The following is a 17,850-nucleotide window of genomic DNA, read 5'->3' on the forward strand; positions in this document are numbered from 1 at the left end:
TATGATCCACTGAAATTGAGAAAGATTTACACAAACTAAGAAGAAAAGATTAATGATAAAGACTTGAAAATTTTATTATTCTTTGGGCCCTGAATTTGATTGCAGACAGTATTGAAGCTTAGAACCTATTCAAAATATATAAATAAGCTGATTTGGTTTCATGTTGGTACTCTGATGCCTTGTATTTTGTATCTGAGCGCCTGCATCTGTTTGGGCTGTTCTTCAGCTTACTAGATCAAAGGCCTGGAAAGACAATGGTGTGTGATGAGGTGCAAGTTTGTCTTTCATACTATCCAAAAATTCCTGGGGACAGCCTTCATTACTTCAGCTTTCCTGTCTTAGACTGAAGGTGGTCATGGAAGACCATGGTATGACCAGAATATGAAGGCTCTTCTAACAAACTTATGTAAATATGTTAACATCTTGCCAGTGGATATACTGGATTATAGTTGATCTCTGTTTTGCTAGTATGAATGGCTGGGTGGACTTTTTTCTGTTATATTTTTTAAACTGTGTTTGGTCTGACTGATTTAACTTTAGACTTCAGCTGTGATGTGCGTGAAGTATCATGCAAGACACTGCATGCAAATCACAGCACTTAACCTGTAGGTCTAGTAGATATGTTGCTGTTTCCAAGTCTGTCTTTTTTTTTGTCAGTCCATTTATTATTAACTATGCTGATAATTTAATCATTATAAACTATTTTTCTTGAGAACTTCGCAAATTATTCTCATCTGAAATGACACTAATGGTGAATAAGTACTGTTTTGTTTAATCTGTAGGTAATAATGTATTTATTAGACATTGGAAGGTTAACATTTCTGGTATTTCTCTTTCACAGAGTTAGTGGGGAAAAACAAGAATTGTAGCAAATTTTATTTTCAGAGCATTGCAAAGTACAGTTCTCAACATCATGTGCATATTTTTCACAAGGCTAAAGAACAGCAAGTGATGTACTGGTTTATTTTTTCAAACTCCACCTGAAAGTATTTTGTAAATGCTGGAAGGACTGATGATGAAATGCATGGTTTTAAATCCCCTGGTTCATCTGCATAGCTGCTTCAACTTTCCTTCTTGAGGAAATAAGACGATGACTGAATTCTTCCTTACAAAGCAGTACAAATTGTCACCTCAGGAGAAGTTAGTTCTGTTGTTTAATGCCAAAATGCAACATTATTTAAATAAAGTCTTATTAGTTCAGCTCTGTTCATAAATACACTACTCTTCTTAAAGCATATTGTCTATGGCAGAGCCCCTCTCTTTCTTGTAAAGGAGTGAATTTTGGTAGCACACCAGACCTGGGTGTTATCCACCTAGGAAGAGGTGTAACAAAACAGTTCATGTTATGTTAAAACTGAAGAAATATTTCCTATGGGGGGGGAAACATCCAGGTCTCTTTAGGAATACCTGTAAAAGGGAAGTGCACTTTGGCTAATAAATCATGTAACCTGATAAGCATTTATTTTGAAGTGTAGATATGTTATGGTTTCTGTTACTTCCTGTTATTGATGCTGTTGCTAAAGTTTTTGGTTTTTCGATTTGTTTTTTTTTTTCTAAAGTGTTATTTTGGAAAAATATTTTAGGTGTTTTTTACTTGTTTCGTAACACAATTGGTAAATCAAGGACTACTGGTTTTAGTAATTTTTTTTATTTCTGTCCTTTGGACTCCTTTCTCACCATCTTTTTCTCCTTTTTCCTGTCTTCCTGTTACCATCATGAGTACTTAAGAGTATTAAGGAGACAATTTTCTGAAGTGTAGGGATGTATCATTACTTCTCTCTCTCTCTTCCTTCCCTTCTTATCTTCCATTTCCTTGCTAAGAAAACATCCCTCATTGTTCTTCCTGTTCCTTGCAGGAACTGGTTTTAATGCAGATTTAAATATAGTAGCACAAAAGTTGGCATAAATTAATGGGCCCTCTTCGGTCCTGGTGGAAGTTACAAGTTGGCTATTTTTAAGAAGTCCATTGTATAGGCATAGAAATATATTAAATGTGTAAAATACGAGGCTGATGATATGTGAATGTAAACTTTTAATTATTTTTTTTTCCCCCTAGGGAGAAGAAAGCCATAATTGATCCTTCTTTGTTCAAATACAAAGTCCAACCTATTAAAAAACACCTATATGAAGCTGTTATTGTTAAAGCATCTCAACTAAGGTAAAAATTAGTGTGTGGAAGTTAAAACTATACTTTATAACTGTGAATTGTGTAAGATTTTTTGATAAAAAATGACATTTAAAAACAATATTAGAGCTGTTAATTAAAAGCACTGGAACAGAGTACTGTAGACCTTCTGTATCAAGGATTCCAAGCTTTGCTATCATTAACACAGGTACCAACTCCTTGCAGATCTCTGCTTTCATTGGCACACAGATGAGACCTGCTGTTGTTGTCTGCAAAAATTGGATTAGTTACCCAGTGTGCAGTGAGGCAATAATTACACACTCAAGAGAGACAGAGGTTTTTATTTCACAAGCCTAGGTGATCCGTAGTGCTCCATAAATCAAGCATGTTTTAGCAAGAAAAAGAATGAATGTTCATTGGCTATAAGTTACATAAGTTCTCTTACTAATTACTTTTCTATTTTCTATTTGTTAATTATTCCAATTAATTTATTAATTCCTACAACTTATGGTAATTAGTCCACTTGCTCAGTCTTTCTCTTTTGAGTCAGCAAGTTTCTTGTGTCAGTGGTCCTGAGTCGGTGGCCACAGATTTTCCCCTGCAGAATTACCTTTTACCCAGTTGTAGCTGGTTTGGTATAGTTGCTTGGTTGGGTTTCCTTACCCTGGGAATTCTGCTAGATGTCTTTGTGACCCCTAAATTCTGTGTTCTTTGTGACCACTGTCAGTGGGCATTCTTATTCCCAAGCTTTGTTAACCTCCCCGCAGGTCTGAGACCACTGAAGTATGTCCAGCTCTAAACCTTAACAGGGCAATTCTACCAGCAAATAATTTATTTTTCTAACACCCGGACATCACTTATAGTAGCCAACAACCAAGCTCTCTGTTTCATGCATTAAATTTCCATTTGTGTTGATTAGGCTTGAAGGTATACAAAGATCAAACATCAAAGAACATCCTTTCTTAAGGAAATTTTTATATATTCCACATTTTGCAAGACTATGACTTCTGATACCTTGGCTACTGTTGTCATTGATGGAGTAGATGGAAAAGAGTGTGTGAACTCTAATAATAACAATAATAATGAACTATTGGTGTTGTGAGCACTCTGGTAGCATTGCTGGTTTGAAATGTTAGAGCAGACACTGGCAATCAGATTAATTTAAAATTGAAAGGTGTAGAGGTTTTGCTTCTTAAGTAGCAAATTTGTCTCAAATTTAGTTAAAATATCTGTTTAGAGTAGATTGTTTAAAGCGTCCAGTTTATATAAAGTTTTGATGCAGAAACTTCAGTTTATGTGATTACAAGTCATTTAGTTCCAGCACAAATCAGGATTTATTTTTCCATTAGCTACTCCTATGCAATGAGTAGGAGTAGTTCCTTCCCATGAAGTAATGCAGGTTCCCTGGAATGCCAGGAGCCAGTAGAGTGCACACTGTCCTGTAGGAAGAAGTGGCACAGCCCGAGTGAGAAGTATGTGAATTCACCTTGTCACTTGTTGGCTTGAGAGATGTGAATGCTGCTTTCCTGCTGTCCCTGTTTGTTTGTTGTCCTCCCTCTCTTCTGACACAGTCAGACTTGAGTTTTAGTTAGGAATTTTAAGAAGTATTTGCAGGATCTACTGTGGATCAAAAGGGGGTTTATAAAAGAGGACATAACAGAATCTTCAAAATGAAAATTGCAGATGCATAAACCATCTCTTCATGTACTACTTGTGTTTTGTTTTATTCATAAGGAAAACTTTAATTCAGTTGTGCTATCAAAGAAATATAATTAAGAAAATAAGAAAAAGTTCAATCACATGGTCTATCACATGTATTCTTGCGCATACTTTTGGCTGTACTTAAATACTAATTAAAGATGTTAGTTGATAATACTACCTTTCTTTCCTAATCCAGCCGGAGGAAACATCTCTTTTCTCGTGATAGACTTAAACTTTTTCTGAAACAGCACTGTGAACCACATGATGGAGTCATTAAAGCTAAGGTAAGCAAGAAGACATAATTTATGGGATAGAATATTGGCACTGTTTGGTATTTTTTTGCTCTTCTCTACTAGCTGCTCAGAGCTCCTTTTAAATACTACATCACATTTAGGTTTTTGTAAGTATAATATACTTTTGATTAGTCTAGCACATTAGTTGTTTTCATTCTTCAAGGTATGCAGCTGATACTTCTAAGTTGAATAAAAATGAACTGGTTTTGTGTTGGTACAGTAAACCAATGTTACTCTGTTCTAATTCTTTTAACTGGAAAATATTTTATAATAGATTGAATTCAGTCTCCATATCTTCAGTGAGACCAGAATTTAGGTGGCTGGAATGGATTTTTGATAAGGTTTTAGTTTTTGATTGTGCATGTGTTTGCAATTTTAGATATACGGTGATACTTAGAACAACTCAGACTGAAGTTCACATCTAAGTAGGCACCAGAGGACTGAGAATTTGAGCAGCTTTTCTCACAAGGCAGCAATTTCCCTTGTTTTGCTTGCTGAACCACAAGAGATCCTGGACACCTTCCCTCTGTATTGCAGCCTTGACCCTGAAATCCTTGCTATCTTCTTGTTTTTAGAAAGTAGCAGGGATTTTTATCGTGTCTGTTATTTTCTCATACAGCTGTGTAACTGCTCATTCTGCACAGGAAGGCTCGGAGAAATGAGTCAGTGAGTCTTGCCTCTGAAAATAACAAAGGCAATGAATTTCTAAATAAATTTGTAACTCCTAAGAGTCTGTATCTTCTAAAGAAATGAAAATAGAAGAAAATTGAGCTGAAGGGGATAAACCACCCCATTCCTTGGGCTTGTTAGTGGTCATTTTGACCCAGCTCACTGTATCACATTAAGGACTAGTCATCTATTAGTGATGCTTTCTGAAGCCTCAGGAAAATTGTTATATCCTCTATATGTTTATTTGTCATCTTGTCTTTATTTGGGCCTTCTATATGGAGTGTCTTCTTGTCCTCTTGCTGATTGCCTTGAATTTCAGTTATGTGAACATGTCCTATTTGGAATGTCTCCATTGTATCCTCATCTGTATTGTCCAATAAGGGCAGATTTCCTGAAGTCATGGTTGAGAAAGTAGACTTGAAAAGAACCTTTGACAATTTGGAAAAATCTTCCTCTAGAAATAAGTACCTGTGTAATAGAGAATTATATAACTCTTCAATAAGTTAAGTTTCTGCTTATATCTGTCAAAATTTATTCTTCACACACTTCAGTAACATGCTAGGAAGACACCAATGAGCTATGTTTGCTGAAAGGCTTATAAAGAAACAACATCTTACCTAATGAAGCCAAATTCTAATTTCAGATGGATGCTGCATACATTATTATCATAACTTGGTAGATTAACTCTTCACTTATACTATTTCAGAGATGTATTTCTTATCCTCAGTTAAGTAGTTGTGGATATGGTTGCTCTTACTGTCTTCTTTTGTGAATTAATGATTGATTAGTTAGCTTATATTTAGATTATTTAGCTTATATTTATAAAAAGGTTAAGAATTTCACCATGAATATCTATCTTCATCTTTCTTACTAAGGCAACATCAATTGAAAAATATAATCTAGCAGAACAAAACTTCTCCTATTTCTTTCCTGATGAACCACCCACGTTTATCTTCAGTCCTGCAAGCAGACGGCGAGGGCGACCTCCAAAGAGGGCATCTACAAGTCTTGTAAGTAATAACATTTCTAATCCCAGATGAAGACACATCAGCATAGTCTAGGAAGTACTTCTATTTGTCTGAGTTTTCAGATCATTTGAAATACAGGGTTGACATTGTGCTTCTTCTATTTTGAGGGCAATTGGGATATATCCCACAATTGCTTTAAAGTATTTGCTTTATAGTCAAGCTGGTAAAAGGGATCATAATTTATATGTTATCATCTTATTTTTGTTATTATTTCTGGGATCCCATCAAGAAACTAGTTTCTCAGTGTGTTGTGATGACAAATCGAGAACTTTTCCATTCTGGGATTAATAAATAATTTACTAAAAAACTTTAATTTGAACTCTTCATATAAAATTATGTCACTTGCCCTCAGATACAGGTATGTCACTTGCCTGTATTTAAACACTGAGGCTCTTAATCACTATACTACTTCATTATGTTCTACAGAACAGTTGAAAAATTGGGAATATCTTTTGCTGGTCATTTCACTGTAGTTATTATGCTCTTTTTTTTCCTCTCCACCTCCAAATTCTCTATCAGGAGGACAGTATTAAACCTAAACAAAACACAGCAGGAAATAAAAGTAAAGTATCAAGGGAAAGAGCAAGGTTCCAGAAGCAAAAAGATGATGTGCAGGCCATAGGTAAGTTGAAGTTTACTCATATGACCAGTAGAACTAGTTTTTGCTGATTTGAGAGCAGGCCATAATTAGGGTGCTTTTGGGGTTGTACCTTTCAAAGGGAAAATGTATTAAGAGTGTACTGCCACACCACTATGGCCAAGTGCTCCTTTCAATAGTTAGCATGCTTGTTTCCTGGTTTTATTTTTTTTTTTCCATGTTAGTTGATTAAACTGGAGAAATGTAGGAAGCTTGTGGTCCAGCTGTGTTGATTTCTCTCTCAGATAAATAAAGAGCTAAATAGTTTTTTGTAGAAGCTTGGCTGGTGAAGTCATGTGTAAATTTTACCAGCTGAAGGTATATCAAAGCACGAATGTGTAACACAAATCTGTTAGTTTTTCCATTTATGCATTCTCCTCATACAACAATCTCAAAATTCAAAAGAACTGAAATATATTTTGATTTTTTTGGGGTTTAAAAGATTCAGAGATTTTTAGTTTGGGCTGATTGAATTATTTTGGCTTAGTTTTAACCTGTTCCTGATCAATTTAAATTTGATTTTAAATGAAGTAAGGGGATCCATATGCCTTTTCTTTGGGTTTAACTAGATAAATTGGTGTGCCTTCTTGAGGACAAAGGTCAGACAGGGACATATTCTTCTGGATTGTAAGGATTGTTTTTCCTAAGGAAAGGCTTTCATCTGTGGAAGTATTTCAGTGAACTTTTGGTTCCAGCCTCTCATCTTCTTGAAGACAGAATTTTTTAAGATGCCAAGGATATTTAGACATTACCTAGTCTAACATCTGCTTAAATAACAGCACAGTTGTCTGACACTGCTTTGGGCCTTTCCTTTCTAGGAGATGGGGACACTAGAATTTCATGGGTTCCATTAAACTTGTGTGTCCACGTTCTTGCACAACAAGCATCTATTTGTTCATGTGCTGGGAATGACAGCACAGACCAAGCTAACAGCTGATCAGTGTCCAAGCTGCTTCCTCTCTCGTGTGGACAGAAACTGCAGCTTCTAGAAGGGTAGTTAAGACACATTTTCACAATGTGAAAAGGTAGCAAGTTACCAAGTACCTTGAAAATTTAACCTTCTGAGTGTGTTGAAAGCCCCAAGGATCAGCTTTACTGCATTTGTTAGCCAAATTCATACATTGCTGCTATGTGCAGTAGCTATCTGTAGAAGGAACCTAGCCCATTTTCAGAATGTTACAGGAAAATATAATAAAAGTTTTTCTTGTTAGTACTATCCACTTGGTAAGAGTGAGGATCTTTTTTCATTTCATTCACATATGATTCTAGCTTTCCTGTTTATTCAGTTAAAACAGTAAGACCTCCTTTTATTTGTTAGCCTGTGTGTGGATTGATGGCTGCTGTCTGCCCACAGAAAGTGGAAATTTATATCCTGTTCTTCTACACATGCCTGCAAAGAAACCTGCATCTCTTCAGGCAGTAGCATTTATTATTATTTAAAGTTCAGCTTAAACTGTGTAACTGAAGTAAAATTTGAAACACTGAAATACTACATAGGTTTCAAATGCATTGACTTCACTAATTCAGGAAGAGCTAAATATTTAAAGATCACTTATTTAAAGGTTTTTACTATCACAGATATTTCATGGTTGTGTGCCACACCTGGTTGTGACATGCTTTTATTAACCAGTCATTACTAAATATGTTGCTGTAATTATATGTTCGAATCAGTTCTCATCTTTATATGTCAATTGATGGAAACCAATAAACAAGTAATAACCTTCTGTATCCTCGTAAAACTAGATATATTTAACTTTATTACCTGTTGACAACTTTGTAAAACATGTCTAATACATAGGCTTGAAACTCTGATTCTGTAAAGAACTTCCAAGTGTTTGAATTTCTGGTTGGTGTGGAAACAATTCAGCTTTCAAAACCATATTTTTCTGATATGATAATTATAAAATTACAGTCTATTTATCGGTTAAAACTAATGTTTTACGAAAGAAAAATAACTCAGGTTTGTCATTTTCCTTTATAGCTTTTGAAAAAGCTAAATTAAAACAAGAGAAGGCAAATGCTATAGAAGCTAGGAAAAAGGAGAAAGAAGATAAGGAAAAGAAGAGAGAAGAATTAAAGAAAATTGTGGAGGAAGAAAGGATGAAAAAGAAAGAAGAGAAAGAGAGACTCAAAATAGAAAAGGAAAAAGTAATGCTTTTGAAGTATCTGTGTTTCATATAGGAGCAGTATAATGGCTTTCTAGTATTAATGGAACAGTATAATGGCTTTTGTTTCTTAGTCTCGGTTTGAAGTTATTTTCCATAATCATTTTCATTTTCTAGAAATGCACTTTAGAAAAATAGGAAGTTTCAAGATTTGATGATGGATTGTATTTCTGGTTAACATTCTCTATAATCTTAGTTTACCAAAAGTTCATTTTGAATTTGAATTTACTTCTGAAGTTATGTGGTGGGTTTAGGATTTTTTGTTTTTTGCCAATAATGCATAAAACTATTTGATTTAATGGTTGTCTTCTCTTTGAAGTATCTGTTCTGCATCAGATTGACAGCATATCTAATGGTTGTGGGTTTCTGTGTGGATTTCTTTTGGATGTAAATTGCTAAATAACTTTTTTGTCAAGTTGAATATGAAGAAATTGTAGATTCCACTATATTTTACCACAGCCACGTTCGCTGTGGTTGAATGGATGTTGTAGATGGTCTTTTTTGAGGCAACGTTCATCAATGCTGTCTAATTTTTGATATTTTTTCTTTAGCCATTTCCATTAAAAAGAAAACAAAACCCAAAACACCCCCCAGCAAAAGCAATAACTAATCCAACAATGTATCGCCTCATTTAAATATTTTTGCTAGTATCATTTTATACAAAATAAAATTAATAGATTACTCCATTCTAATTTAATGTGATGTTTTACTTTTCAGTGTGATTGAGTAGTAAATGGTGCAGTTTTAGAAACTGCAGTAAGACCATGTAACAATATTTATACAATTGTGACTGTTTTTTTCAGGAAAGAGAGAAGCTGCGTGAGGAAAAAAGAAAATATGTAGAATACCTCAAACAGTGGAGTAAGCCTAGAGAAGATATGGAGTGTGATGACCTTAAGGTAAGATTGAATTTGGGATAGCTGAAGATTGTAGTTTGCAGAGTTCCCAGATGGATTAGATTCCATAATGCAGGGACAAATCTAGATCTGATTGGAATGCTAGAGGCTGTGAGTCACCTGTAGTGTGTAATACATATTTCCCAGTGGCAATACTAATGGGATCATCTGCATCTGCATTTTCAACCTCCAGAAAAGCTATACAGCCTGTGCTCAGTCTGCAATGGGGTATGTTCAATGTGCTGGCATTACTGAGTGAGGTATTGAGTATACCTGATTTTTCTGTGACGAATACAAAATGAACTCACTTATAAAAATGTGAGTTACATAAAAGATTTGAGTAATGAAAAAACTAAAGTTTTGGCTGCAAAAGTTAGAGAAGACATTGACTTGTTACTTCCTGAGACATTCTTTTGATTTAAACTGTAGTAATATAATATAAATATCATGTTTAATTAACGTCTTTCATGATGATACTGGAAACCTGTAGAAAGTAACAAGAATTTGCTTCACAAAGAACTTAGGATTCACACAAGAGTATAGTGCGGCTGTACACCACAGAAGATTTTCTAGTGGTATGTGTTTATATATGCTTTACTGGGATTCATTCTGGCAGGGGATAGCAAAAGGAGGCAAATAGTCAGAAACACAAGGTTGAGAGTTTGAGGTACACAGGGAATTGTAACAATTGCAAGGAGGGCAGGTGGAAATAAAGGAGAGTGTTAAATGAATTCAAGTGAAATCACTGACTGGGAGGAATATGAGAGCTGAACATATTTGCAAGGAGAGCTGTATGGCCATTGAAGATGGGAGTGAAAACTCCTAGCTATGTAGAAAGGGAAAAAAAGCTGAAGAAAGGCAAAAAGGCCATTGCTGAAAGGGGAGAGCAAGCTGTGAAAACAGTTCTGCTGTATTTCTACTGGAAAGAAAAAGGAGGGGTGGAAAAGCAGTGTCATCACTACACTGAGACTCTGCTGCTCTACTCACCTCAGTCTGTGCCTGGTGCAGCCTCACCTGGAGTACTGTGAGTCTTTGGTCACTGCAATAAAACAAAGACATTAAGCTATTAGAGAGTGTCCAAAGGAGGGGAAAAAGGATGGTGAAGGACCTGGAGGAGAAGCCATGTGAGGAGTGGCTGAGATCACTTGGTCTGTTCAGCCTGGAGGAGACTGAGGGGACGCCTCATTACAGTCTTCAGCATCCTTGTGAGGGGAAGAGGAGGGGCAGGCACTGAGCTCTGCTCTGTAGTGACAGTGACAGGACCCAAGGGAATGGCCTCAAGCTGGGCCAGGGAAGGGTTAGGTTGGATATTAGCAAAAGCTTCTTCACCAAGACAGTGGTTGGGCACTGCAACTGGCTTCCAAGGGAAGTGGTCAAAGCATCAAGTCTGATGGAATTCAAGAACTTTTTGGACAATGCTCTCAGGCACAGGATGGTTCACATGGGTGGTTCTGTGCAGGGCCAGGAGTTGGAAGTGAATGTCCTTGTGGTTCCCTTACAACTTAAAATAACCTGTTAAGTTGCAATTCTGTGATTCTGTGAATTGACAAGAATACAAATAAAGATGAATTTAGGTGGGGACTGCTTTTGAAAAGATTCCCATCTCTGGAAATTTATTGTGTCCTTTTGAAGCACAATATTCGGCTTTCTTCTTTATAATATTTGTGAACTACCACATTTTTGGAAAATAGACAATTCTGGAAATTATTCAACTATGTATGCTAAGAAACAGTAAATGAAGACAAATCTTGAAGGATTACATGAAAATAGTAATTTCAAAGTCAATCTTGATGTTAGGCACTGTTATCTGTGGTTTGGAGGTGGTGTCTCTGTTAAGTGGTCTTGTTATATGGTTACATCAGCTCCCTTTAATGTCTTCAGCTACCATAAATGCCTTACAAATGCAAAAAACTCAGTGCCAGAACACACAGTTGTTAGACACGATCTTGCATATCCTAGTATTAGAAGGGTGCATTTTATGTGAACGTGTTGGGGTTCTGGTTTACTTGTCTTTGCAAGCAATCATAAGTAACTTCTAAGAGTATGTTTATTTTGGCTTGTTTGGACAGTTCAGGAAACTGAAATTCAAAACTCTTGTGAAATAATACAGGTATAAAGGAAAAAGCTTGACAGCCAATGTTTTTAATTTGTAGTTGGATTAACTTCATTTGATAAAGATACAAACTTCATGGACATGAGTAAACTTCTTTCTCAAAAATTTTACATTCAAGTTGCATGCTCCTTGGTTTCCAAAGTTAATACTGTCATCAGTGTTACCATGATAACTGGTCATGTGTCCTGTGGGACTCATTTGAGTCAAACACAGGGAAATTCAACTAATACATTCCTTAGAATAACATCTCTTTGGTTTTAATGACTTGTGTACTTTGCACAAACCAAATACTGTATTAAGTGGTCCCATTTGGTTTGCAGGAACTTCCCATTCCAGTGCCAGTGAAGACAAGACTTCCTCCTGAGATCTTTGGTGATGCTCTGATGGTTTTGGAGTTTTTACATGCTTTTGGGGAACTTTTTGATCTTCAAGATGAATTTCCTGAAGGAGTGACTTTAGGCAAGTTGTGGCTTATGTGTCAAGGTGCCCCACTTCAGTGGTTTCCCTTCTACCAAACAACCAAACATCTTAAGTGTGCACAAGTACCACTGCTACAGAATTTTCTGTGTGGCTTTGATCTGTCAGTGCCAACACGTGTATCAATCGAGGTTTCAGTTCATGATCAACTCCAAGGGACTTGTAAAATCAAAATTAGTTTTGATGTACAAGTTGTTATTCTGCTTATCAAAAGATCTACCTGTACTTTTTTCTTGCAGTTCTCTATTAAGAAAGCAATGTTTGGTCAACACTTTTTCTGGCACCATCATTCTAGGAATTATATGCAGTAAATTATGGAAACGTAATTTAATTATCATACCTGAAGGGAAAAAAATGTTTTCATTCTTCAGTACATAATTTTTTTTCCAACTTTGCGGCAAAAGTGACGCTTCTTAAACTTTATTCACAGAGGTTTTAGAGGAAGCTCTTGTAGGAAATGACACTGAAGGCCCACTATGTGAATTGCTGTTTTTCTTCCTGACTGCCATCTTTCAGGCAATGGCCGAAGAGGAAGAGGAAGTGGCCAAAGATCAAATAGCTGATGCTGAGACCAAAGGTCAGATCTTTAATTTTACTGCTGAAAAGCTGAAGTTGCACTGGAATTAACTTTAAGCTGCATGATTATGGCACTCCTTTGTTTAACCTTGTCTTATTATGCATGGATATTGTATGTAAATGGGCTTGGTTTTTCTCTTTTATCTGAAATTAAAGCCTTAAACTGGGCATGGACCACAGGGTCTGGGGGGAATAGAGAAAAAGGAAGCTCATTGTTACTATGATTGTATCCAGCAAAGCATAATAAGCTTTAACAGCATTGCGTGTGTTTTGGAGGTACAGGAAGCATCTTTACCTTCCTTCTCTTCCTCCAGCACTGTTACATGTTTCTCCTGAGGGTCAGAAAACAAGTCATATTCCTAAGTTTTCTCAAAGATATCTATATCTATAAAAAAGATCTGTACCTAACTAGATGAAAAACTAAAACTCCCCAGCACAACTGTAATGTTGAATTGAATATTCATTGTCCTCCAAGGCTTGAAGTTATTCATCCACAACTTCTGGATACTACCGTGTGTGTTCTTTCACTAAAGACTCTCACAGTCACTCTGACTTTGGTCTTTGCTCTAAAGCTGATGTCCCCATTTTTAGAGGCATTCAGTATATACTAACCACTGATCAGAAGGAAGTGCAGGCTTTGTAACAAATTTGTAGTCCTGTGTTTATGGACTGCCAAATTTGCTGACTAAAGGAGAAGCTTTGGCCCATCCTACTAGCCTTCATTTTGTCAGAGGTAGGTACATAAGAGCACTCCCTCTTTGAGGTCAGGTGAATTCCATGGTGCCCCTCCAAGCCAGGTATGTGAGTTAAACAAAAGTTCCTTTAACCCCTCCATTGAAAATTGTTTCTTTTCATGCTTAAGATTGATGTTGAGTCTATAAATTATCTTTATATAAAGCATGGGCACTGTCTTCAATAACAGTGGCTGCTCTTGTTAATTGAATAGAGATTTGAGACTGTTAATAAATTTAGACTGTATTTCAATTACTGTTGAATTTAGCTATTAAACTGTATTTGTTAACTACTGACAGTATTGCCTTGGCAATATAAACAAGGATTATGAGGTAATAATGGAATAGTTGATTAGAGTCTATATTATTTGTATGGCTGATCAGAAAAAACATAATGTAACTTTCATATTTTAAATTGACATAATGGGGCTGATAATTGCAAAAGTCTGCCATTTTGTTTCTAATTTATCAGAGTTGTGGGTAAGGCACTTCATTTATTGTGTTTTACTTGCCTCAGAACTTTAATTTCTTGTCACTCTTGTTTAGACATCTTCTTTCCCATAAAAGATCTACATAGTCTTGCCTTTGTAATTCTGGCTAACCAAACTAGCACTAGTCAGCATGTTTGCTCAGTTAAATTCTGTACAGGCAGTGTTTCTGCAGCAGGGAACACCACAGATATGTGGTTTGGGGGTGTACAGTTCTTTCTCAAAGTGTGTTATATAGTTAAAGTGAAAGGGGAGGTGCAGAGATTCATTTTGCCATGTCTGGGTGACAGTTTTCAAACAACATCGTAGAGGACTGTTGTGGATTTGCATTTATGTATTGTTTGTATAGTTTGTGGTTTTATTTTGACTTGGTGATTTTAAGTGCTTAATAATTTGGATTTGAATAAAGTGAAATTGTTGAAACAGCATACATTGCTGAAAATGCTCTGCCAACCCTCTGGAGAAATACCTGTAAGTGCTGAGGAAACCTTTGTTTAAGAAACAGGAACTTGCTGTTTCTGCCTTTCACTTCCCTGCTTTCCTGGTCAGTTTGCTTATGGATGATGGTCATTAAGTGCAGGTGCTCGATTTGGTGAAATATGATCTATTTGTAATGTCTTAGCAATTGTGTTTGTGCAGAACAGGCTGTATGTGAGTTATAGATAGAAAGTATAAAGTGAATGGTGATAGCCAGTATCAAAATACATTATTGGTTTGAGTTATGCTTCCTAAAAACAAAAGTATGATAAGAAAAACAGTTTGTTTGAGGAAAGGAAGTACAGGTGTTCTTGCATTGCTACTTGTCTGCACTTTCAAGTGTGTTGCTGGATTTGTCCCTGCTGCCTTTTATGTTGCCATTGTGCATGTTCTGCGTGTTGCGGTTGCTTTAACAGCTTAGATGGTGTTCTCCCTATATAGCATGTGGTGCATGTCCTTAGCTTTTAGTTGGATTTTTTCAGTTGCATTTCAAGATCTGTAAATTTTTGTCTGGATGTTGAATTGAGTTTTGAATACATTGATGCGTCTGTAAATACCATCCCTCTTTTTGCTTTTGTCTGCAATTCTCAAAACGCAGCTTCCTTTCCTCCCCTCCACAGTACAAGTTTTAATTTGCACTAGAATAAAGTGTTTATTTCCTTAAAGATTTAACAGAGGCTTTGGATGAAGATGCAGACCCCACAAAATCTGCACTGTCTGCAGTTGCAACTTTGGCAGCTGCATGGCCCCAGTTACATCAGGGTATGTGTGGGTTTCACTTCTTGTTTTGTTACTGTTATTATTTTGCTCTGTATTTTAAAGAACTATTTTTATATTTATGTACATTTAAATATCTGTATAAAATAACTGTTCATTCTTCTCAACTGTAGGCTGCAATTTGAAAAACTTGGATCTTGATAGCTGCACTCTTTCTGAGATTCTCAGACTTCACATTCTAGCATCAGGTGCTGATATAACTTCAGCCAATGCAAAATACCGTTACCAGAAACGAGGAGGGTTTGATACTACTGATGATGCTTGCATGGAGCTGAGATTAAGTAATCCTGGTCTCTTGAAGAAGCTTTCAAGTACCTCAGTATATGATTTGTTGCCAGGTAATAAAAGAATATATGTTAGGGATTATTAGATTGCTCAGTAAGTGATTAATTTTGCAACTGCTTTACACCAATAATACAATTTATTGTATCATAGAATAATTGAGTTTGGAAAGGATCTCTGGGGGTTTTATGTAGACCAACGCTCACCCCCTGTGCTTCAGTCCTCACAAGCACATCCCACCACATCAGAGATTGCAGAGCTAGGCAGTTTCATTACTTCTGAGTAGTTTTTCGTTCATCTCATTAAAAATGTTAGTGTTACTTGAATAAGGGGATCTCTCTGGAAGAAGCATTGGCGTGTTTGATTCAGCCCCTGCTTTTTTTTCTCTCTGTTTGTATTTGGGTCTTTTGTTCTTCACTTGGAAATGGAGAAAAATTTCTGGCAATTCTTCCTTTGTCTCTACTTTGAAGATAATACTGCATTTTACTAATTTTGGTGGTAAAAGTTAATAAATTAAAAATAAAGGCTTGTATGTCTGAACAAAGCAGATACGCTTTCAGGAAATGTCTCTGCAAGTGCACCTAGTGTGCTACAAATGTTTGTTCACTTGTTCTTAAGTGAGAACAAATCCAGTTTGGAGTCTGTAAGACTTAGGCTTATTATCAGTTACATAGTGAAATATAAACATTGGTCCAAATTTTATTAGGAGAAAAGATGAAGATCCTTCATGCTCTCTGTGGGAAACTTCTGACTCTGGTCTCCACTCGAGATTTCATTGAGGACTCTGTTGATGTGCTGCGACAAGCAAAACAGGAGTTCCGGGAGCTGAAGGCAGAGCAGCATCGCAAGGAGCGAGAGGCAGCAGCAGCCAGGTAGAACTAGGATATGGAAAAATAAAGTTTGGTGCTACAGTTGAGATTCATGTCTCAGCTGCAGAAGGCATATGAGAAACAGTAGTAATGTTTCTGTTCTATGCTGGTTTCCTGGGACAGTGGACAGGAATGAAACTTAGTTCTGCTAAATGTTGTTTTCCCATGTTTCTGCTATTTTTGGATGATGTTTTAGTATAAAAGAAAACTATCTGGTGGATAGATTAGATGTTATATTAATTGCAACTGTTTTTTTATATCCTTCTTATTATTAGGATACGTAAGAGAAGAGAAGAAAGGTTAAAAGAACAAGAGTTAAAAATGAAAGAGAAACAAGAAAAGCTGAAAGAAGAGGAGCAAAGAATTCCTGCTGTAGAAATATCTGTTGGGTATGATACATAGTATTACTGTGATGTATAACATAGAACACTTTTCAGCTTTGTGGCCAGACTTCACATGTGTTTCATTGACTAGATCATATACAAAGCTGTATTTTAAGAATATTGTCCTTAATGTTGATTTTATTTTTCTTCATAGTGGTGTAGAATTGGTTAAAAAGTTACCTTGTAAATACTGCCTGTTTTTCTGTAGGGAATTAATTATATTTGCTAGATGAGGCAAAAATGTGTAACAAGCATTTTACAGAATGCTACATACCTTTTGGGAAGGAAACTTTACTTAGACATGAAAAAAACTCACAGATACAGAACTACACTAAGATGTCTCCAAAAATGGTCTGATTATAATAATAATACTCTTCAAATGAAAGTGTGGGCACCAAATAACAGGTTTTAGTCCTTAATATAGAACTTCACATTTACAGTTCAGTAGGTTTCTTTTGGGCTTTAGTATAGTCTGATTTACAGTTGATTTTTTAAGAGCATTATAGGTATTTTACTAGTTAAGTACTTGGGAGATAGAAGTACTCTTTGTGTCAAAGATGCCATGTTTTATTGTGTATTTCTTATGGTAGGTTAGTCACAGTTTGTTTATTTTGCTGTGTCAGGGAGGAGGAACGGGAAGAGCTTGATACTAGCACAGAGAGCAAAGAGATGGAACGTAAAGAGCAAGACGTGGACACAGTCACAGAGGATGAAGAGGAGCTGGGACCAAACAAAAAACGCCGGAGAGGTAATGCTAGAATGGATTTGTTTGTGTGCCTGTGCATCTGCATGCATGCACCTGGCATGCTCCTGTGTTTTATAGTAAAAACATCAATCTTTGCTGTAATTTTCTTTTAAGGAAACAAACCCACACTAGAACATGATTATAATGGGCTCATAAGTACATTGAGCCAGCCTAGTAGTAGTTCTAGTCAGCTGTATGTTCTTTCACACTTCTGTTTCTTCTTGTCTTCCATACATGGATTCCTCTGTTGTCTAAAAAATGTTATGGTGTTGCCATTAAAAGTACTTGCCCTCATAGAGAGAGTTGTAGGAGTTTTATCTAATAGGACATGGTATGGGTTTGATATTTTTAAATTTTTTTTTAGTAAAATGCAAAACCAACTGATATTTCAGAAGAAAATGTTAGATCATGCATTTAG

The 17,850-nt window shown here is 36.1% G+C and overlaps 1 protein-coding gene across 5 annotated transcripts in view; it reads left to right on the top strand.

The window, feature by feature from the left end:
• BAZ1A (bromodomain adjacent to zinc finger domain 1A) overlaps positions 1–17,850 on the top strand; it is a 65,590-nt gene that overhangs the window by 25,821 nt on the left and 21,919 nt on the right. For 3 of the 5 annotated variants that reach the window (XM_064714718.1, XM_064714717.1, XM_064714719.1), the window contains exons 5-17: positions 2,057–2,158; positions 4,023–4,110; positions 5,664–5,798; positions 6,336–6,438; positions 8,435–8,601; positions 9,422–9,517; positions 11,948–12,086; positions 12,535–12,681; positions 15,043–15,138; positions 15,267–15,491; positions 16,142–16,307; positions 16,580–16,693; positions 17,311–17,435. In XM_064714718.1, coding sequence (XP_064570788.1) covers positions 2,057–2,158; positions 4,023–4,110; positions 5,664–5,798; positions 6,336–6,438; positions 8,435–8,601; positions 9,422–9,517; positions 11,948–12,086; positions 12,535–12,681; positions 15,043–15,138; positions 15,267–15,491; positions 16,142–16,307; positions 16,580–16,693; positions 17,311–17,435 — 1,703 coding nt within the window. The remainder of the gene's footprint in view (positions 1–2,056; positions 2,159–4,022; positions 4,111–5,663; positions 5,799–6,335; positions 6,439–8,434; positions 8,602–9,421; positions 9,518–11,947; positions 12,087–12,534; positions 12,682–15,042; positions 15,139–15,266; positions 15,492–16,141; positions 16,308–16,579; positions 16,694–17,310; positions 17,436–17,850) is intronic. The other 2 variants (XM_064714720.1, XM_064714721.1) reach the window with 1 other exon arrangement.

Source organism: Zonotrichia leucophrys, chromosome 5, assembly GCF_028769735.1.
Source record: "Zonotrichia leucophrys gambelii isolate GWCS_2022_RI chromosome 5, RI_Zleu_2.0, whole genome shotgun sequence".
NCBI classification, from domain to species: Eukaryota; Metazoa; Chordata; class Aves; order Passeriformes; family Passerellidae; genus Zonotrichia; species Zonotrichia leucophrys.